The sequence below is a fragment of the Ursus arctos genome, unplaced genomic scaffold, assembly GCF_023065955.2.
Source record: "Ursus arctos isolate Adak ecotype North America unplaced genomic scaffold, UrsArc2.0 scaffold_23, whole genome shotgun sequence".
NCBI classification, from domain to species: domain Eukaryota; kingdom Metazoa; phylum Chordata; class Mammalia; order Carnivora; family Ursidae; genus Ursus; species Ursus arctos.
This window is the reverse complement of record NW_026622908.1, coordinates 20,405,436-20,428,822: the sequence shown is the minus strand read 5'-3', so window position 1 is coordinate 20,428,822 and position 23,387 is coordinate 20,405,436. Positions and strand designations below refer to the sequence as shown.

The 23,387-nt window shown below is 34.2% G+C and overlaps 1 protein-coding gene across 1 annotated transcript in view; it reads left to right on the top strand.

The window, feature by feature from the left end:
- The first annotated feature begins 320 nt into the window (after window positions 1-320).
- CCDC73 (coiled-coil domain containing 73) overlaps window positions 321-23,387 on the top strand; it is a 116,227-nt gene continuing 93,160 nt past the window's right edge. The window contains exons 1-2 of the mRNA XM_026511883.4: window positions 321-359; window positions 1,483-1,635. Of these exons, the coding sequence (XP_026367668.3) occupies window positions 321-359; window positions 1,483-1,635 (192 nt within the window). The remainder of the gene's footprint in view (window positions 360-1,482; window positions 1,636-23,387) is intronic.

Genomic DNA, 23,387 nt, shown 5'->3' with positions numbered 1-23,387 from the left:
TATTGATAACCTCAAATGCTGGTGGGGATTTGGAGGAGCTGGATCACTCATACATTGCCAGTGAGAATGGAAAATGGTACTACCATTTTGGAAAATAGTTTGGCAGTTTCCTTCACAACCAAAAGTGGACTCTGTTCATTCAGCCCAGCAGTTGTACTCTTGGACATTTATCTCTAAGAAATGAAAACTTACTTCATGTAGAAACTTGTATATGAATGTTCATTCATGGCAGCTTTATTCATAAAAGCCAAAACTGAAAACAACTCAGATATCCTTCAGTGAGTGAGTGCATGGTAAACAAGCCATAGTATGTCCATACCATGGACTATGACTCAGGAATAGAAAGGAATGAACTGTTGGTACAAGAGCTTAGATGAACTTCAGGGTGATTATTATGAGTGAAAAAAAAATCCAATCTTTTTTTTATTAGGGGAGATTAATTAATTAAGTGATCTCTATACCCAACGTGGGGCTTAAACTCACAACCCTAGATCAAGAGTCACATGTCCTACCGACTGAGCCAGCCCGGCCCTCCTGAAAAAATTCAGTTAATATGTTACATGACGTATGATTCCATTTATATAACACTGTTGAAATAACAATTATAGAACTAGAGAACAGATTAGTGTAGCTGTGGGTATGGAAACAAAGAAGCTGCATGAGGGAACCATGGTTGATGGTACAATTCTGTATTTTGATTGCAGTGATAGTTACATGAAGCTATAGATATAATAAACTTGCAAAGAATCATACACACACGCACACACAATGAGTGAATGTATAACTGGTAGAATTATTGTAAATTCTGTGGATTGTACCAATGTCAGATATACAGTTTTTATATTGTACTATTATTCTGCAAGATATTAACACTGGAAGAGGCTGAGTGAATGGTGTATAGGACTCCCTGTACATTTCTTTCCAACTATCTATGGATTGATTATTATTATGAGAAGTTGAAAAGAGAAGTTTCTTGCAGCCTGATTCATACACTAGCTGGGTTGAGAAAGATATATAAGTGCCTTGGTTTTTAATAAAAGGCAGCTACTCCATTCTTTCTCTTTCTACTTTGTAGGTTTTAAAGATTGCATTACTATTAGTATTCATACCATCCTTACAGAATGCTGTATATCAAGGCAAAGTTAGGAAGCATTGTGTCTGGCAACCTTGGTACGAAGCAATTACTGAAGGGTCAAGCCTTGCCTGCAACTTTAGGAATCTAGCTTTTAGGACATGGGGCTTGGGGGCATGCCAAAAATTTAGTCCCTGCAGATACTAAAATAACAGAAAGTCTGAGCCACAGAGAAACTGGGGATGGATCATCATTGCTCAGTGTTTTGTGTATCAAGATCAGAATAGGAGTGATGACAAAACTGTTATTCAGTGTTAAACCTAGAGGATTATAGGATACACGTTGTTACATTTTTATGGTACCTGCACTTGTACTTTAAAAACTTCAGTTAAAACCTTTTTATATTACAGGAAATACATGTTAATTTGGAGAATGATTTTAAGACTGATTCGTCATCCTCTACCTTTGCTCTTCAAAGTTCTTCGGAGACAATGTTTTCTATTCAGCTGTTACATTTCAAAACAAGTTTACTGGAAGCGTTAGAAGAGTTACGTATGAGAAGGGTAAGCTCATTTTTAAAATGTTTTTTTAATCAAGGAACTTGATTTTGTCCAGCCATTTGGTTTAAGGGGGAAAAAAAAGGCCTAACAAAATAACTTCTTATTTTGAAAGAAGAAATACAGTCCAGATAATGAAGTAAAAGAGAAAAAGGCAGATACAGTTGATATCACAGAAGGAAAAAGAAGACTTTATAAGCAAAAAGTAAAATGGATTCAGATTGTTAAATACTTAATAAGTCAGCCAGTATTTACCGAGTACCTTGGAGAGCATAGGTAGCACATGGTTAGACACTGGCTGATAAAAAAGAGCTGCTCTTCAGGAGATTACATTTTTGTTAAAGGCTATGAGATAAGTGCCTATGAATGATTAAGTAATGAAACAGGGCAATACATTTTTAAGTGACAAAGTAAATGTATGTAGTAAGTATTCTGATTCAAAGAATAAAATGTCCTTATTTTTTAAAGTGATAACTCTTGAGGTATTTATTTAGAAAGGAAATATCTACATAAAATTAGTTTTTTAAAAGATTTTTAAGAAAGATTTTTAATTTATTTGGGAGGGAGGAAGGGAGTATGAGTAGGGGGGAGGGACAGAGAGAGAAGCAGACTCCTCACTGAGGAAGGAGCCCCGTGCGGGAGTTGATCCCAGGACCTGGGATTATGACCTAAACTGAAGGCAGCCGCTTAACCAACTGAGCCACCCAGGTGTCCCTATATAAAATTATAAAAGTTGTTTGGTTTCAGCAGATCTGTATCGTTCAAAACCCCTAAAAGCCTTTCATTTCTGAGACTCTATGGGTCTAAATTTGAAGCTTTTCTTGTCAGTTTTTGTATAAGACAGATAGGAGTTGGTACGATTATGGAAAGAAGAAAATAGATTCTAAAACTACTGTAATTATGAACTAGGGATGGGGTCATTAGGATTTATATATAACTGTGAAAATAGAACAGAAGAGACAGGAAAGAGGGTGCCTGGGTGGCTCAGTTGGTTAAGCGCCAGCCTTTGGCTCAGGTCATGATTCCAGAGTCCTGGGGATCAAGCCCGTGTTAGGCTCTCTGCTCAGCAGGGAGTCTGCTTCTCCCTCTTCCTCTGTCTGCTGCTCTGCCTGCTTGTGTGAATAAAATCTTAAAAAGAAATCTTAAAAAAAAAAAAAAAAAGGAGAAGAGACACGGAGGAGAATCAATAGAATTTGGTGATTTCCTGAAAATGCGCTATGAGAAAAAAGATCTGAAACAACATTTTTATTATGGGATTCTTGTTCCAGGATTTATTTTTATTATGGGATTCTTGTTCCAGGATTTAAAAATATTGAAACTTGTTATCATAATAAGAAAATTTAATTACCACAATGTTCATCCTATATAAAGGGACTTATTATCTGTATAATTAAGGCCTATTTAATAAAGAGAAATCCTGCTAAAAAAAGATATGTTGGGTAAACAGTAAAAAATGATTTTTGTAAGAATAGCTTTAAATGGTATTTTTTCTAAGTTAAAGCAACTTTAGGTAATTATTTAGAACTTCATATTCTGTTTTACTGTGTTTCAAGCATTATATTTGGTCTGTTTATATTCCCAACTTAAAAAATAAGCTTCCTTTAAAAATCTTTTGAAAGCTTCAGGATAGCAACAGGAACTGTGTTTTTAATAACTCAGTGCAGAGGTATATGCTACTTTTAATAATATTCTTCACTGAAAGAAGAACTTTTCTCTTATGAAGGGGAAAATTCCTCCCTTTTATTGGAAAAAGAGATGTATTGATTTTCGCATTTACCATGATGGTAATACTTTATCCCTATTGTGAAATTTTAATATTCTTCCCATATTTTATTAGGAAAATTTTGAAAATACACAATAGTTGAAAGAATTTCACAGTAAACACCCATATACTCACCATGGTGGGTAGAATGAGGGCATCCCAATGATGTTTACATTCTCCTCCTCAGAACCTTTGAATATGTTGCCTTACATGGCAAAAGGGATTTTGCAGGGGTGCCTGGGTGACTCAAGTAGTTGAGCCTCCAACTCCTGGTTTCAGCTCAGGTCGTGATCTTAGGGTTGTGGGATTGAGCCCCACAATGGCCTCTGCACTGGCCATGGAACCTGCGTGGGATTCTCTCTCTTTCCCTCTGTCTCTCCCCTGTTCTCTTTCTCTCTCTCAAATAAATAAAACTTAAAAAAAAAGATTTTGCAGGTATGATAAAGTTATGGATTTTGAGATAGAGGGACTATGCTGAATTATGCAGGTGGGCCCAGTGTATTCATAAGGGTTTAGAATCAGAAGGAAGCAGGATATTCAATATCAGAGAAAAAGATGTGATGACAGAAGTAAGGGGCATGGTCAGAGAGAGATTTGAAGATGTTGTGCTGCTGCCTTTGAAGATGGCAGAAGCAAATCATGAGTCAAAGAATGCAGATGGAAGCTGGAAGAGGCAAGGGATTTTTCTGTGGAGACTTCAGAAGGTATGTGGCCCAGACAACATCTTGATTTCAGTTAAAAACATATTAGACTTCTGACCTCCCAAACTGTAATAGAATAAATTTGAATTCTTTTAAGCCAACAAATTTGTTTGTTATAGCAGCACTGAGAATCTAATACACCCACCACCCAGATTCTACACTTGATCTCATATACATCCATCTATCATTGGTCTTATTTTTATAATGCATTTCCATGGAAGTTTGAAATTAGTATACTTCAGCATGCATATCATTAAAATTCAGTATTTATGTATTTTTCTTTTAATATAAAATGTACGTACGGTTTACCCTTGAGCAACATGGACTTGAACTGCACAAGTACACGTATGTATGGATTTTTTTTTTGATAAATACACAATACTGTAAAGATATTTTCTCTTATGATTTTCTTAACATTTTCTTTTCTCTAGCTAACCTTATTTTAAGAATACAGTATATAATACATGTAACATACCAAATATGTGTTGATCAACTGTTTACGTTAGGTAAGGCTTCTGGTCAACAGTAGGCTATTAGTACTTAAGTTTTTCGGGAGTCAAAAGTTATATACAGATTTTTGACTCTCCTGGGAGTTGGTGCCCCTATCCTCTGAGTTGTTCAAAGGTCAACTGTACAATGAAATGTATAGTTCTTAAGTGCACCATTTCATGAGTTTTAACAAATGTGTATCACTGTGTCATCCAAATCTTCATCAAGATACAGATTATTACTAACTCCCCCAGAGAGTTCTTTCATGTCCTTTTTCACTTATTCCTCATCCTTATCCATCCAGAGGCCACCATTGTTCCTTCTTTTTTCCACCAGGGATTAGTTTATTGATGTTCTAAAAATTCATATAAATGGAATCATTACAGCATATATTCTTTTATATAAGGTTTCTTTTACTCAGCATATTTTTGAGATTAATTTGTTATTGTAAATATCAGTAGTTTTTTTCCTTTTTATAGTTGAGTATTATTCTATTATATAAATATTACACAATTTGTCCATCTGTTGATGGACACCTGGGCAGTTTTCAGTTGGTGGCTCTTATAAATAAAGCTACATGAATATTTTTGTACAAAATGTTGGGAAGGCATGTATGACACAGCTAAGCAAGAAAAGATCTTATCTGGAAACAATTTATGAGATGTTGATTAACTCACATGCCCTCCCTGCTTTCCTGAATCTTCATGGAAAAATTTTAATATTTCCCCTTGGTAGTCTGTGAAGAGATATTTTTATTTAGCATTTTAAAAAGAAAGCAAAAAAGAATGAGATCCAATCAAAAGTAATAATTATATTTAATTTGTAAAGCTAAAAGGAGTAGAACTAAAATACTGAGCTACAATTATTGATATGCTTGGGTGGAATTGATTCTTAGGTCCTTGTATTGTTCAGGAGGTAAGATCTTGGCCAGCAATAGACTTTGTTTAGTTATGAAGGCATATTAAAAATTTCAGGTTAATCAGCAAGTGAATAGGGTTTGTATCATCCCAAATAATAGAGAGAAAATATGCAATCATAATAAGGTATCTTTGATTTGATGTTGGAAATAGCCATAAAGAAAGAGTAATTTTAGGTTTTAGCTGTCTCCGAAGCTTTATCCTGGTTAAAAATACTGGTGCTGTCTTCTGTGTATTCCAGAAACTGGCCCAGCTAATCTACATTTTTTCTAATTAGTTTTAATACTGTAAGGTTTATTAATGGTAAGCTAAAGTCTTTCTTTTCTCTTTTCTCTCTCCCCTCCCCTTGCCTTGCCAGAAAATGTCTTTATTTTGCCATAGATTTATAGATTGCCATTTATGTTCTGTCAGTATTTTGAAGAGATTCTGTTGAGTTCTTTTGTTGCAGTTGAGAAGTTTGATGTTCATTTAATTGTCCCTCTATAGGTAATCCATCATTTCTATTTGTTCGTTGGAGCTTCTTTTTATCTTTAATGGTCTGCAGTTTTAATATGTCTATATGATAATTTATTTACATTTCTTGGGACTCATTTTGGTTCCTGAATCTTAGGAAAATTTTCAGCCATGATCTTTTTGAGTATTGCCTCTCCGTTATTTCTTCTGTTATCTTCTTCTGGAACTCCCATTAGAGAGCTTAAATTGGACCATGTCATTTTATCTTTTATGATTCTTAACTCTTTTATATTTTTCGTGTATTTGCCTCTCTACTGCATTCTGGGTGTTTCATTTTATTGTTTCCTAATTGTCTCTTCAGATGTTTTTACTTGTTTGCTAACTTGCTTAGAGTTTTACATTTCAATGACTATGTTTTTATTTCTGTGTTCCTTCAAAGAATCTGCTGTGGTTTGAATATTTTTGTTCGTCCAAAATTCAAATGTTGAAACCTAATGTCCAGTGTAACAGTATTAGGAGGTAGGGTCTTGAGGGGTGATTAAGATATGAGGGATAGAGTGGAAGAAAGGGATAAAGAAAGGGGGGTAATCAGAAGGGGGAATGAAGCATGAGAGACTATGGACTATGAGAAACAAACTGAGGGCCTCAGAGGGGAGGGGGGTGGGGGAATGGGATAGGCCGGTGATGGGTAGTAAGGAGGGCACGTATTGCATGGTGCACTGGGTGTTATACACAACTAATGAATCATCGAGCCTTACATCGGAAACCGGGGATGTACTGTATGGTGACTAACATAATATAATAAAAAATCATTAAAAAAAAAAAAAGATATGAGGTATAGAGCCCTCATAGATGGGATTAGTACTCTAACAGAGCTCCCTAGCCCCATACACAATGTGAGGTTATGAACTGGAGAGCATCTGTCACCAGAAATAGAATCTGACCATGTGGGCATCTCGATCTTAGACTTCCAGTCTCCAGAACTGTGAGAAATTAATTTCTGTTGCTTATAAGCACTCAGTCTGTGGTATTTTGTTATAGAAAACTGAACAGATTAAGACAGCATCTAAAAATTTAATGTAATGCCAATCAACACCCAGGGGTATGTTTTTCAGAATTTGGCAGGATGATTCTAAAGTTATATCTGTAAGAAAATGTATAAATATATATATATATCAAATCCTTATGTTGATATATATGCATATATCAAATCCTTAAGCTAATACATTATTATATATGTCAATTTTATCTCTAAAAACTGGAAAAAGAGTATGAGTATAGACAAGAAGCTTTTCAAAAGATAAGAATGAAGTGCTACATGCTTTATCAGATATTAAAACATGCTCTAATCCTATAATAATTAAAAATGTGACACTGTTGTAGGAATAAGCAAATCAGTAAAAGAATAAATCAATCCAATGGGGAAAATAAGGACAGTCAGTCAATAAATGGCTTTGGATGATTCATAATAGTTCATGCACAAAAATAAATTTTAGGAGAAAAAAATCAAATGCAAAGGAAAAGCGTATATGTATGTTAGAAAATATGAGACTTAATTTTTATAGTCTCAGGAATAGAGATTACCCTACCTAAAAGAAAAGATGGCTAGATAAGATGACATACAAATTATTAGCTTCTGTGGGATAAAAGCTGCCTTAAACAAAGTCTAAAAACCAGTGGCTGAGGGGCACCTGTGTGGCTCAGTTGGTTAAGTGACTGCCTTCATTTCAGGTCATGATCCCAGGGTCCTGGGATCAGGCCCCACATCGGGCTCCCTGCTCTGCACGGGAAGCCTGCTTCTCCCTCTCCTTCTGCCTGCCTCACCCCCAGCTTGTGCTCTCTTTCTCTGTAAAATAAATAAAATCTTTGAAAAAAAAAAAAAAAAACCAGTGGCTGAGAGAAAATATTTGCCTCATGCCAAATGGAAGAAAGGATCAATATCTTATTTGCAAAACATTTATACAAATCAAAAGACAACACAATAGAAAAAAGAAAAATATTAATAATCATAAAATATACAAAATTATGCTTACTACTAATAAAATAAATACAAATTATTGAAAAAATAAATGCAAATTACTGAAAAAATATCAATACCAGTGTTGGCAAGGTTTTTCAGGAATGAGTATTGTTATATCCTTTCCTTATGTGAATTAGTACATATGATAAATAGATATTGACTTCTATGTCTCTAAATTTAAAATGTAGAATTTCCTGATCACTAAGTATGAACAATTTACACTTTAGGATAATTTCTTATGTGGGCTTAATTGAGTAAAGAATTTTTACAGTGATATATCCTATAATGTTGTAATGGGAAAAATTATAAACAATATAAATGTCTGTCAACAGAAGGTAAACAAGTGATACTGTTACATTAGTAGTTTTCAATAAGCCATACTTCTTGGTATTCATACCCTTGAGTAAGTTACTCCCATATTAGCTTAGCCCTGGTCATGTGACTTGCTTTGGCAAGCAGGACGCTAACAAGCATGATACAAAGCAGGGGCTGGATAATACTTACACATGAGGGCTTATTCTCTTGGAACATACCCTTTTGGAAGTCAGCTGCCGTGCCATAATCCTAGAATAGATTATTTAATGATGAGAAGCTGCGTGAGGAGAGACACTGGAGTGAGAGAACATTATGGTAATTGTAGCCTCAGTCAAGCTAGCAAGTGAATGCATTTGCATGAGTAACCTGACCCATAGCGTGTGAAACAGAACTGCCCAACTGATCTTCGTCAATGTGTAGAACTGTGAGGCTTAATAAATTGTATTTTAAATCGCTAAGTTTTAAGGTAGTATCATACGCAGAATTAGTGACTGAATCAGATATGTAGAATATTTAATGTAGCTCTTAAAAAGAATAAGGTAGGTACATATGTACTAACATGGGAGATGTAGATGGTCTGTGGTGGTATAGGACCATAAAAATAACCCTGCAAGCTGAAAACATGCAAAAGGATCTTAATAATAAATTAATACAAGTTGTGATTGTTCTGTGACTTGAAAATATTTGTGAAAACATTATATACTCTCTCACTTTCATTATAAATGTAAAGGAAAATGAAAAAAATATTTAGTATACTATAATTTAAGCATTTTATTTATTTATTTAGAGAGAGCACATGGGGGGAGGGGCAGAGAGGGAACGAGAGAATCTTAAGCAGGCTCCACACCCAGAGTGGAGCCCAACACGGGGCTTGATCTCATGACCCTGAGCTCATGACCTGAGCCAAAATCAAGAGTTGGATGCTTACCTGACTGAGCCACCCAGGCACCCCTTAGTATACTATAATTTAAAATGTTAGATACATTGAGAATTAATGTGTTTTATTTCTTCGTGAAACACTTATTCAGATAATTTGAGCAGTGCTTGCCTTATGCTTGTCATGTCACTTACAATATGGAGTTAGTGTTATTTCTCTGCCTTTGCAAATTATAATACACCTATTCAAGTTTGGATCAGCTTCCCACCTTTTATCCTTTGTATTTTCAATGTTGTCAGATACCTTTGAGAACTCCTTCAGTGTGCTGTTTTTGCTGGCATTACTAATTCTGGGACATCTTCATCCTTTTCATCACAATCACTTTCCTTCCACAGTCACTTTTTGTTTATGTTCATATGTTTATCTTCTCTCTGTTCTTCTGGCTGCATTACTAGGGTCTCTCAAATGGCAGTAGTGTTAACATTCTTATGGTCAGCTATTCTTCTTCCTTTTTTTTAAAATAACAATCTGATTTTTATTCCAATATTTAGAAAATTGCTATATACTTTGAATGGATGTACAATGATGTATGAAATAATTATAACAAAGCTCTCTAGAGAAACACATTCAAGCTTAAGAAAAATTCCACAAATGGTTGACACATTTTCTATATTTAAATTTGAATATTTTTTCACATGAAATAATTATAATTAAGCACACGATGAAATATAAAAGCACAAAGATGGAAATCAGCTTAGGTATCAGGTAGTCTTTATGAATAAGACTCAAGTCAAAATAAAAAATAGAGAGATATATGACCATATTGAATTTTGTGTCTACTAGAATTAAAGGAGCATGAAAATATGTATTGCCCACTGGCCAATTGGCCAGAGGAATTTTCTAAAGAAATCTCTCCATGTTGAACTAAAAGATAAATAAAATGTTAATTTTTAAAAGTCTTCTTTTGGAGAATAAATACGACATTAATTTAAATTTTTGTTTTATGAACTGGATTGACAAATCTAATTTTATTTTGAAAAATTATTGAGAAACAAACATCCACAACTCAAATGAAAAGTGATAAGAATAAACTATATGAAACCTAAGTAGTCCTACATAACCAAAGGCTAATACTTAATATATAAGATATCACTGCAGTCAGAATTGACTTACATATATTTTCTCACTTCTGCTTCATCTTTTTCTCTCAGAGTATTCTCTTTATATTGGAAGTATTAAATGTGTATTTTACAATATCTTCCAAAAATCCCAAACACAGAGACAATATTATTATATTTGTACTCAAACTATAATAAAACTTAGGGGATCATAAAAATCACATTCATTTGTTAAACATATAACTATATTGTAATTATTTCAAATTTCATTAATATCCCATTGATAGACTGACAGTGTAGCTATTTCTTCTATAACTCCATTTATATTTTATTCGAATTTCACTTCCAATGTTATTCTCTCTCTTTTTTCTTTTTCTGCACTTTCATCTTTGTTGGCCAATTCCCTTTTTGGATTATCTGTTTTTGTAAAATGTTATGTGGATTTATCACTAGAAGATAAGAAAGAAAACACCTTACATGCTTTACTGTCTTGGCATAAACTGAATAACAGATACACGTGACCAGTCATTGACAGACTGTGAAATAAGTGATGTGATTGATTACTGATCCTGATCTGTTACTTAGAAATGATTTGTGGATTGAAGAGTTAGCAGTGAAATTTGTGCAATTACCCAGGATATTGTACCATGGTAACTGAAATTTGAACCATGTTTTTAGGGAACTGGTGGCGTTTAACCAAACAAGGTAACTGAAATTCATGTTTATTGGAATCGTGAGGGCTGCTTGTATATTGTTAAATGAAAAATGCTGGTTGTTTTTTAAAGAATTAAAGTAAATGTTTGTCTAGCCAAAAAAAAAAAAAAAACAGTTCTGGGAAGATATATATTAAATCATTAACTACAGTTATTTTAGAAGAGTAAAGTTCTTCATAGTATTTTTGTACCTGTTCTGTAAATTTGAGGCTGTTTTACAATAAAAGATTTAACATGATATAAAGTATTCGGCATGCCAAGAAATGCTATATGATCAACACCAATATAAAAACCAGACAATAAAAACAGTATTTTTTTATATGGATATGAAAAAAGGGGCATTTTATTTTATTTATTTATTTAAAAGATTTTATTTATTTATTTGACAGAGAGAGAGACAGCCAGCGAGAGAGGGAACACAAGCAGGGGGAGTGGGAGAGGAAGAAGCAGGCTCCCAGTGGAGGAGCCTGATGTGGGGCTCAATCCCAGGACTCCGGGATCCCAGGACTCCGGGATCACGCCCTGGGCCGAAGGCAGATGCTTAACGACTGAGCCACCCAGGTGCCCCAAAAGGTGCATTTTAAATAGAAAAAGAAATTTAATGTTATAATTAATTCATTGAAGAAATTAGAAAATTGAGAAAATAAGGGAAGAGATGGAGAATTTTATCTGAGACTTGAAATCTTAAAAAATAATCAAAAGGAAATTCTGGAAGTAAAATATATAATACCCCAAATTAAGAACTCCCTGGGTTTAACAGCTGCTTAGATAGCAGAAGACAGGATTAGAGAAATGAATAAGAGAAAATATCCAAATGATAAAGTGCCACCTACAGATTTAGGAAACTCTGCAAAACTTACAAATGTGATGAATACAAAGAAAATCACACTCAGAGGCGTCATAGAAGGACTACTGAAAAACCAAATGGAAAATCTTAAAAGCAGCCAGAGTGGAAAAAGATCCAATATTTTCAAAGGCACAATAATACAATCGGTAGTGGACATCTCAGTAATAATTATTCAGCCCCAAAGACAATGCAGTGACACTTTAAAGTACTAAAAGAATAACTACCACCCTAGAATTCTGTTCTCCTAAAATATCCTCAAAAATGAAGGTGTGAATCTTAATTAAATTTTAAATGAATTTTTCTAAGTGAAAGAAGCCAGATCCCAGAGGCTGTGCAATATCCAGTGCATTTTTATGACATTCTGGAAGAGACAAACTATAGGGATGGAAAACAAATCAGGTGTTGCCAGGTGTTGATAGGCATTGACTATAAATGGAATGCATGAGAATTTTGGGGAGTGATAGACCATTGTGTATGGTAAAGTAGCAGTGGAAGCATTACTTCGCATGTCTGTCAAAACCCCTAAAACTATGCCACAGACTGAACTATACAGTATGTGAAAATTCAGTCAGGATTCAGGAGAATTCCAAGATGGAATGCAGACTGTGAAAATATATGTAACTGTTTTACTAACCAAATGACATCACTTTAGTGAAAGAAATGGGTGGGAAGAGAAGCTGACTTAAGTAACTTTGGAAAACAGTATTTGACAAGATACTGTAAGGATTACACCAAAAAGGTACACAAACACTCTCTCTGGTTGGTAAATTTGTTTCTCATGGGAATAAGACTGAAACTACAGGTATACCAGGGTTAAACAAATAAGCAAAAACTGTAGATAATGAGAGCTGAGTAGAATGTTTATCTCTGTTGAAGGGGGAAGTTACAAATAAGCATGACTGAGCCCTGTGGTGCTAGATTGGAGTTGGAGATACAGTATGAACTCATGATTTCATGATATGCAGATGAAAAGATACATAAATACAGAAGTATATATGTATATGAATTAGTATATTCTAGCTCTGCTGAAAAGGACTAGAAATAGTGACACCCCAGTATCAGCAACCATATCTAGGGCCCAGATCTTGGTTCTAAATATCATTATCTAATAAAAGAAACCAGGACTTCTTGGAGAAATGGCTTATTCCAGGATTGGATATCCTGTAGTGCTGGAAAGTAAGGAACAACATCTCAAAAGGATGCAGAAGCCAATGTGAAAGAGCTCCTCATGGACAAAGCTGGAACAATTTGAGCAACAAAATAAATAATGATAGTATTGGATAATAACCCAAAGAATAAAGTAAATATCCATTATTTCCTACTGATAGAAATAAATGATTGAATAGATAAATGGGGGGAGACAGAACAAATCTCCTTTACAGGAGATTACAATTAATTAATGTAGAAGGAAGGAGAGAAATAGAAAATTGCCCTTAGAATATTATAGTAATAATTACTACAGTCAAGGTCCACTGATGAATGCTAAAATTAGTGGGTGAAACTTATAGATGAAACAGAATAGTTGCATAGGAGTATCTTCCCCAATTTATTTGGCAAGTTACTGTGATTTTTTTAAATTGAAGTATAATTAACATACAGTGTTATATTAGTTTCAAATATACAGCATACTGATTCAGCAATCTTATATATTACTCAGTGCTCACCACAATCAATGTAGTCCCCATGTGTCACCATACTATGTTATTACAATATTATTGACTATTTTCCTCATGCTGTAATTTTCATGTGCATGACTTATTTTATAACTGGAAGTTTAATACTTCATAATTTCCTTTATTTCACCCATCCCCACCCACTTCCCCTCTGGCAAACATGAGTTTGTTCTGTGTATTTAAGAGTCTTGTTTGTTTGTTTCTTTGTTCATTTGTTTTGTTTTTAGATCCCACATGTAAGTGAAATTCTGTGGCATTTGTCTTTTGTATCTGAGTTAGTTCACTTAGCATAATACCTTCAAGCCCATCCACATTGTCCCAAATGGTAAGATCTCATTCTTTTTTATGGCTGAGTAATATTCCATTGTAAATACATACCACGTCTTCATTATCCATCTATTAGTGGGGACTCAGGTTGCTTCTATATCTTGGCTATTGTGAATAATGCTGCAATAAACATAGAGGTGCATCTACCTTTTTGTATTAGTGTTTTGTTTTCTTTGGGTAAACACCCAGTAGTGGAATTACTGTATCTTATAGTATTATGATTTTTAATTTTTTGAGGAATCTCCTTACAGTTTCCTAATAGTGGCTGCACCAGTTTACATTCCTACCAACAGTGCACAAGAGTTCCTTTTTCTCCACATCCTCACCAACACTTGTTATTTCTTGTCTTGTTGATTCTAGGCATTCCGACAAATGTAAAGTGATACCTCATTATGGCATGGTTTGCATTTCTCTGATGATTAATGATGTTGAGAATCTTTTCATGTATCTGTTGTTCATCTCCATGTCTTCTTTGGGAAATTTTTCAGGTCTTCTGCCCATCTTCAATTCAATTATTTTTTTGGCATTGAGTTGTATGCATTCTTTTTTTTTTTTATTGAAGCATAGTTGAGGTACAATGTTTCATTAGTTTCAGGTGTACAACATAGTGATTTGACAAGTTTACCTTATGCTGTGCTCACCACACATGTAGCTACCATCTGTCACCATGTAACACTGTTAGTTCTTCATATATTTTGGGTATTATCATTTGCAGATATCTTCTCTCATTCAGTAGGTTGCCTTTCAGTATTGTTGATGGTTTCCTTCACTATGCAAAAGCTTTTTATTTTATTGTGGTCCCAATAGTTTATTTTACTTTTTTCCTTGCCTGAAGAGACATATCTAGAAAAAGGCCAAAAATCAAAAGCCAGTTACTGCCTGTGTTTTCTTCTAGGACTTTTATGGTTTCATGTCTCAGGTTTAGGTCTTTACCCCATTTTGAGTTTTTTGTGTATAGTGTTAGAAAGTGGTCCAGTTTCATTCTTTTGCATGTAGCTGTCTAGTTTTCCCAACACAGTTTGTTGAAGAGACTGTATTTTCCCCATTGTATATTCTTACCTCCCTTGTTGTAGATTAATTGACCATATATCCATGGGTTTGTTTCTAGGCTCTCTCTCTCTCTCTCTCTCTTTTTTTTTTTTTTTTTTTTGAGAGAGATAGAGATCACGAGCAGGGGGGAAAGATAGAGGGGGAAGCAGACCCCCCGGTGAGCAGGGAGCCTGATGTGGGACTCCATCTCAGGATCCTGGGATCATGACCTGAGCTGAAGGCAGACGCTTAACTGACTGAGCCATCCAGGTGCCCTAGGCTTTCTATTCTGTTCTATTGAACTATGTATCTGTTTTTGTGCTAGTACCATACTATTTTGATTCCTACAGCTCTGTAGTAGATCTTGAAATCTGAGATTGTGATACCTTCAGCTTTGTTCTTTCTCAAGATTGCTTTGGCTATTCAAGGTTTTTTGTGATTCCATAAAAATTTTAGTATTATTTGTTCTAGTTCTGTGAAAAATGCTCTTGGTATTTTGATAGGGATTCCATTGTATCTGGAGATTCCTTTGAGTAGTATGGACATTTCAACATTTTTAATTCTTCTAACCATGAGCACTGAGTATCTTTCCGTTTGTTTTGTTTTCACTTTTTTTCATTAATGTTTTATAATTTTCTGGTTAAATTTATTTTAAGGGGTGCCTGGGTATCTCAGTTGGTTAAGCGGTTGCCTTCGGCTTGGGTCATGATTCCAGGGTTCTGGGATCGAGCCCAGCATTGGGCTCCCTGCTCAGCAGGGGTCCTGCTTCTCCCTCTCCCTCTGCCATTCCCCCTGCTTCTGCTCTCTCTGTCAAATAAATAAATAAAATCTTTTAAAAAATTTATTTTGAGGTATTTTATGATTTTTGGTGCAATTGTAAATGGGATTGTTTTCTTAATTTCTCTTTCTGCTGTTTCATTATTAGTATACAGAAATGCAGTGGATTTCTGTAGATTGATTTTGTATCCTTCAGCTTTACTGAATTCATGTAACAGTTCTAGTAGTTTTTTGGTGGAGTCTTTCAGGTTTTCTGTATATAGTATCATGTCATCTGCAAGTAATGAGTATTTTACTTCTTCCTTACCAATTTGATACATTTTATTCCTTTTTCTTGTCTGATTGCTGTGACTAGGACTTCCAGGACTATGTAGAATAATAGTGGTGAGAGTGGACATCTTTGTCTTATTCCTGATCTTAGAGGAAAAGCTGTCAGTTTTTCACTATTGAGTATGATGTTAGCTGTGAGTTTTTCATATATGGCCTTTATTATGTTGAGGTATGTTCCTTCACTTTGTTGAGAATTTTTATTATGAATGGATGTTGTGTGTTGTCACATGCTTTGTTTGCATCTATTGAGATGATTGTATGGTTTTTATCCTTTCTCCTGTTAATGCAATGTATCACATTGATTGAATTGGAATATTGAACTCCTTTGCATATAAATCCCACTTGATCCTGGTGAATGATTTTTTTAATGTGTTACTGGATTTGGTTTGTTAATATCTTGTTGAGGATTTTTTGCATCTATATTCATCAGAGATATTGGCCTCTAGTTTTTTGTTTTGTTTTGTTTTTTTGTAGTGTCCTTGTCTAGCTTTGGTATCAGAGTAATGCTGATCTTGTAGCATGAATTTAGAAGTTCTCCCCCCTCTTCTATTTTTTTGGAATAGTTAGAGAAAAATAGGTATTAACTATTTTTTTAAAGATTTATTTCTTTATTTTAGAGAGAGAGCATGAGTGGGAGGGGCAGAGGGAGAGGGAGAAAGAATCCCAAGCAGACTCCATGCTGAGCATGGAGCCTGATGCAGGGCTCCATCTTACAACCCCGAGATTAGGACGTGAGCTGAAACCAAGAGCCAGATGTTCACCCAACTGCACCACCCAGGTGCCATGGTATTAACTTTTTTTATACATTTGGTAGAATTCACTTGTCCTGTCCATGTGGTCATGGACTTTTATTTGTTTGAAGTTTTTTGACTACTGATTCAATTTTATTAGTAGTAATCAGTTTGTTCAAATTTTCTATTTCTTCTTGATTCAGTTATGGGAGATTATATGTTTCTGGGGATTTATCCATTTCTTCTAGGTTGTCCAATTTGTTGGCATATAATTTTTCAAAATATTCTCCTATAATCTTTTGTATTTCTATGTTTTATCTCTTCCTTCATTTCTGATTTTATTTGAATCCTCTTTTTTTCTTGATGTATCTGGCTAAAGGTTTATCAATTTTATCTTTTCAAATCAACTCCTGGTTTCATTAATCTTTTCTATTTTTTTTTTAGTCTCTATTTCATTGATTTCTGCTCTAATCTTTATTATTTCCCTCCTTTTACTAGCTTTGGATTTTGTTCTTTTTCTAGCTCCTTTGGTAGTAAGGTTAGGTTGTTTATTTGAGATTTTCTTGTTTCTCAAGGTAGGCCTGTATTGCTGTAAACTTTCCTCTTAGAACTGTTTACTGCATCCCAAAGATATTGGACCATTGTGTTTTCATTTTCATTTGTCTCCATCTATTTTTTGATTTTTTCTTTGGTTTCTTGGTGGACCCATTCATTATTCAGTATCATGTTATTTAGCTTCCATGTATTTGTGTTCTTTCAGGGTCTTTTCTTATAATTGATTTCTAGTTTCATAGTGTTGTACTCAGAAAAGATACTTGATACGATTTCAGTCTTAAAATTATTGAGACTTGTTTTGTGGCATAGCTTGGAGAATGTGACTTATCTTGGAGAATGTTCTTTGTACGGTTGAAAAGAATGTGTATTCTGCTATTTTCAGATGAAATGTTTTGTATATATCTGTTAGTTGCATCTAGTCTAATGTCTTATTCAAAGCTACTGTTTCCTTGTTGATTTTCTGTCTGGATGATCTATCCATTGATGTAAGTGATATGTTAACGTACCCTACTATTATTGTATTACTGTCAATTTCTTCCTTTATGTCTGTTAATAATTGCTTTATGTGGTTAAGTGCTCCTATGTTGGGTGCACAAATATTTATAATTGTCATATCTTCTTGTTGGATTGTTCCCTTCATCATTACATAGTGCCTTTCTTTGTCTCTTGTCTACAGTCTTTGTTTAAAAGTCTATTTTGGGCACACCTGGGTGGTTCAGTTGGTTAAGTGGGTGACTTTTGATTTCGGCTCAGGTCATGATCTCAGGGTTGTGAGATTGAGCCCTGTGTTGGGCTCTGCCCTGAGCATGGACTCTGCTTGGGATTCTCTCCCTCCCTCTCTCTCTGTCTCTCTCCTTTTCTTAAAAAAAAAAAAAAAAAAAAGAAAAAGAGAAAGAAAGAAAGAAAAAGAAAGAAAGAAAGAAAGAAAGAAAGAAAGAAAGAAAGAAAGAAAACTGAGAAACTATCATAGACGAGAGAAGCCTAAGGAGACATGATGACTAAATGTAACATGGTGTCCCAGATTGGATTCGGGAACTAATATTGGTGGAAAAACTAGTGGAATCTGAATAAACTCTGTAGTCTAATTAATGGTATTGTAACAATGTTATTTTCTTAACTTTGGTAAATGTACTTATGTAAGATTTTAATGTTAGGAAAGGGGGGTAGAGGGTATACATGAACTCTATTATCTTTGCAAGTCTTCTGCAAACCTAAAATTATTTCAAAATAAAAAGTTTATAAAAAAATTAGGACTTTGAAACAGTGAATATTTAAGAAAATCTATAGTACAAATTGATTCTTTTTAATTTTTAGAGATATTAGGCATGCAAGACTGTATTTGGTCATTAACATTTAATGTGCATTTACTATGCCAGGTTAGAGATTATAATACTTTATAACAAAGGGGTGTACAATATACCCTGAGAATATGGATAAGGACATGGTTAGCTTTACCCCGGGGGGTAGTGAGGGAGGCTTCATGGAAGGGGTAACTCATGCAGAGACATTATGAATGAATAGGAATTTTGGGTCAGTCTTTCTAAGGGTTTATCAATTGTCTTAGTCTTTTTAAGGAATTAAATTTTGGCATTGCCGATTCTCTCTATTGCATATTTGTTTTATATTAATATCTCCTCTATTTCCTTTTTAATTTGCTGTTAGTTTTTTTAACTTTTGGAGATGGATATTTAGTTAACTAATTAAAACTCTTTTCTTTTCTTCTTTTTTTTAAAGATTTTATTTATTTATTTGACAGACAGAGAGACAGCCAGCGAGAGAGGAAACACAAGCAGGAGGAGTGGGAGAGGAAGAAGCAGGCTCCCAGCAGAGGAGCCTGATGTGGGGCTCGATCCCAGGACTCTGGGATCACGCCCTGAGCCTAATGCAGACGCTTAACGACTGAGCCACCCAGGCGCCCCTGAAACTTTTTTCTAACATAAAACATTTAAGGCTATAAGCTTTCTCTTGGCATTTCTTTAGCTAGATCCCACAAATTTTTATAAATTTTATCTTCATTACCATTCAATTCAAATTATTTTCTAATTTTCACTGTAATTTCTTCTTTGATTCATGAGTTATTTAGAAGTGTATTGCTTCTTTTAAAAATATTTTACTTTTTGTTAACTTTAAACAATTGATTTTCAGCCCAATTTTATTATATCGATAATATGTTTTTATATAATTTCAATAATTTAATATTTGTGGCGTTTTGCTTCATATCCAAGCATATAATCAATTTTGGTAAATATGCCAACATAAATGAACTTGAAAACAATACATATTCTATATTTCTTGCATGCAGTATTCTATGAATTTGAATTTGGGCAATTTTGTCAATCTTGTTCAAATCTCCTATATCATTATTGAGTTTTTTGTCTTTATTTTCCTTTTTCCTTTTCTGCCCATGTTTCAATCTGGTTATTTTCTTCTGTCCATTTACTAATCTCTTTAATTTATTTAATCTGCTGATAAAGTCCATCTATTGAGTTCTTAATTTCACTTCTTGTTTTTTTCAGTTCTGAAATTTCCATTTGGTTTTTCTTATATAATTTTCAGTCCTCTGCTGAAATTAATTTTGTCATATAATTTATTGAGCATATTAGTTTTATATATTTTATTTTATTATTTTTTAAAGACATTTTTCTTTTCTTTTCTTTTCTTTTCTTTTCTTTTTTTTTTTTAAGATTTTATTTATTTATTTGACAGAGAGGGAGACAGCCAGCGAGAGAGGGAACACAAGTGGGGGAGTGGGAGAGGAAGAAGCAGGCTCCCAGCGGATGAGGGAGCCCGATGCGGGGCTCAATCCCAGGACTGGGATCACGCCCTGAGCCGAAGGCAGACACTTAACGACTGAGCCACCCAGGCACCCCTAGTTTTATATATTTTAAAGTCTGTGTATACTCCAATATCTGGACCTCTTATGGATCCATTTCTGTTGTCTCCTTTTTCCTCTTGAGTTTGGTCATTTAACTTACCCCCCAGGTTGTAGGGTAAATTTTGATTGAATGACTGCATTTGTGCATGAAAAGTTGCAAAGAAAATTTGAGGCTTTAGATGATGTTATCTTCATCCAGAGAGTTTAATTTTTGCTTTTGGAAGTTAGGATGGGGCAGATAATCTTACCCATCAGAGACTGAGCTTATTAGAGGCTGAGTATCCTTTGAGGGCTAGTTTATTTCCATTCTCTACTCTAAGAGTGTAGCTCCTTGGCCTTTCATCTAAAATTCTAGGGTATTTTCCAGAATCCCTCCTTCTTGGTGTATCCTGAACAGTAAGTCAATCCCCATAAGACTGCTGGTGGATCCGCCTCAATTCGTCAGCCTCTAGTGATCTGATAAATGGTGATTGTCAGGATCATCTTTCTGTACTTCCTTCTCTCTATGATCTTGGAGATTTGTTTTTTAAAGATTTTTATTTATTCGAGAGAGAGAGCGCACCCAAGTAGGGGGAACGGCAAAGGGACAAGCAGACTCCCCACTGAGCGCAGACCCTGACACGGCTTGATCCCAGGACCCTGAGACCATGACCTGAGCCAAAGTGAGACACTTAACAGACTGACCCACCCAGGCGCCCCAGAGATTTATTCTTAATGATCAGTCTTTTTTTCAGGATCATGAAATAGTAGAATTTTAGAGGTGAAAGTGACTTGAGATAACTTGTAGTCCAACCTAAAGCCCAGAGCTTTTAAGATACTAGTACTCTGATCACTCTACTCCTTGTCTAAAGCTCTTCCATTAATATATATAATAAATTAACTGGACTGACTAATGCAGTCAACATAAAATTGGGCCATACTATAAAGGGTTAGATAGTAAAGTTTCTTTAAAGAAGCAAAACACAATAGACAATAAAAGTCAAAGGAAGAGACTTTCTTACTCCACCAAACTGTATTTAAGTACCTAACTATGCTGTTTAGCGAAGTTACTCATTTTTTTCCATATCGACCTAAATTGGTAATGACATTTTTAAAAATTTGAATGTTTTAAATTAATGATCTTTAAATAAACAATCTGAGGCAACAGATAAGTTTACATTGAATCCATAATGTATGTTTTTTAGAAGTTAGGCAACATTTCTGGTGATTCCCTTATCAGATTACATAATAACTGATGAGTGGGGGTGAACAAATGACAGAGGGGTCACAAATTCATTTCCCTTCAGGATTTAGACAGTTAGCATGTGATATGAATAGGGTAGGAATTGCCTTTGTCTTCGGTTCATCTTATATTTGCTATTCAGCTCCAGAAACTTGTTGCCATAAGAATAATGGGCTCCATATTATCAGTTCTTCCAATTACTGAAGAGAAACTAGAAATCCAGACTTTAACGTGAAATCTATTAGATTGTAAAAATAGGAAGTGGGTTGAAAGTTTTTAAACAAACTATATTTCTCAGCCAAATCATCTATACGATGGGGATAAAAGAACTCTACCATAGAACTTTCACTTTTAAAATATGCATTCATTTGATAACCTTTGAAAAACCATTACTCAATCTTGCCCTAAGAGAATTTGAAGTTTAATCATCACCTAATACCATGCAAATTAATTACTATATTCTCACATCGTATATATTATGTATGATAATAGAATTACGAAGAAAGTAGTATGGGAGTTCAGGGAAAGGACACATTAAATTTATTAAATATGTGAACAGAAGGAAATCTTAGAATTTTGAATTAGCAATATATAAAAGCCAGAGGAAATTTGGGTATTCTAAAATAGCAATGATTTGCTAAGGAAATTGTGAAGGAAAACTGGGTATAATTAATGGTATAATATGTGGTACATAACATTAAGCAGCATTTCAGTGCCCCATAAGATTAGTTATGTTATGGGTAGAATCATACCCCTTTATAATTATAATGATTTCTAGAATATATATCTCTATACCACATGGAAAACTGATAAAATGGGTGTTACTACAATGCTGAAAGGTAATATTATAATACACTTTTACTATATTAGGATTTTAATTTAACTACATGCTTTATAGTAAGCATCATTCTCTTTTTATTGGAACTTTTCATTTTCATCTTTCATTAGTTCTTCAAGCAGCTTTCAAAAATTAACAAAAATCCTTACTGTCAATGAAAAAAATCTATTAAATTTGATAAGAAAATCCCATCTGTAACTTCAATAAAGTATCCAAGAATATAGAACCTTAAAAGTGTTTATTTTTTATTATCTGCCTTAGGACTACAAGGATTTAAGTGTTTTTACAAAAACAATAAAAGAAGAGTAATTTGATGGTTTATTTACTCTTTATAACCTTTAGAACGTGTCATGCTTTTTTTAAAATGCTTGCTTCAGGCTGTAGTTTTACAAGATGTGCTGTGTATTGGTCAGGCCTCTTCAGTTCTTGACCCGGAACAGATTTAGGGACACAGTACATACAGCAGGCATATGTCCAAGCAGCCAAAACTGTAACTGGGTACTTTTAGTCTCCTGTTCAAACTCATAATCCACCTCCTATGAAATTGTCCAATTCAGTTTCTCATGTTATCAATTAAAATACTAATCGTTCTTTCAGATAATTTTTTAGTTTGATTAGCTACAAAGTATTCAAGATAAATATCACTAACATGCATGGAATAGCCTAGAAGTTCATATTTTGAAGAACCTCTTTCCTAATTAGTATTTAAGCTACTGTTTTCATATTATTCAACTTAGTCTATTACAAAGATTTCTGAGAAATATTCTTAGAACATTTGTAGCAATTCTTAATGCTTTCCTTTTTCTATTCAACAAATATTTCTAGTTGTTATTTTGAAATGTTTTACCAAATATCAGAACGTAGTTGTATATTTAAAATAGGTAATATGATTTTGAATGCTTTTCTATCTTCTGTGGGATATGAAGATTACATTCTGAGATTTTTGAAGGAAAGGGGTGTATCATAACAATCCGTATTGTCCTACAGCACCCAAATCTCTTATAGGTAATAAAATGGCATGTTTAAGAGGCGCTGGAGACAGATCATCTAAGTTCAAATACTAGCTCTGCTGTTTAGCTGCTATGTGCGTTTAGGCAGTTACTTATTCTCTTGCTAATGTAGTTTCCTGATCTATAAAATGGTGATAATAAGAGTACTTACCTCGAAAAATTATACCTATGATTAAATT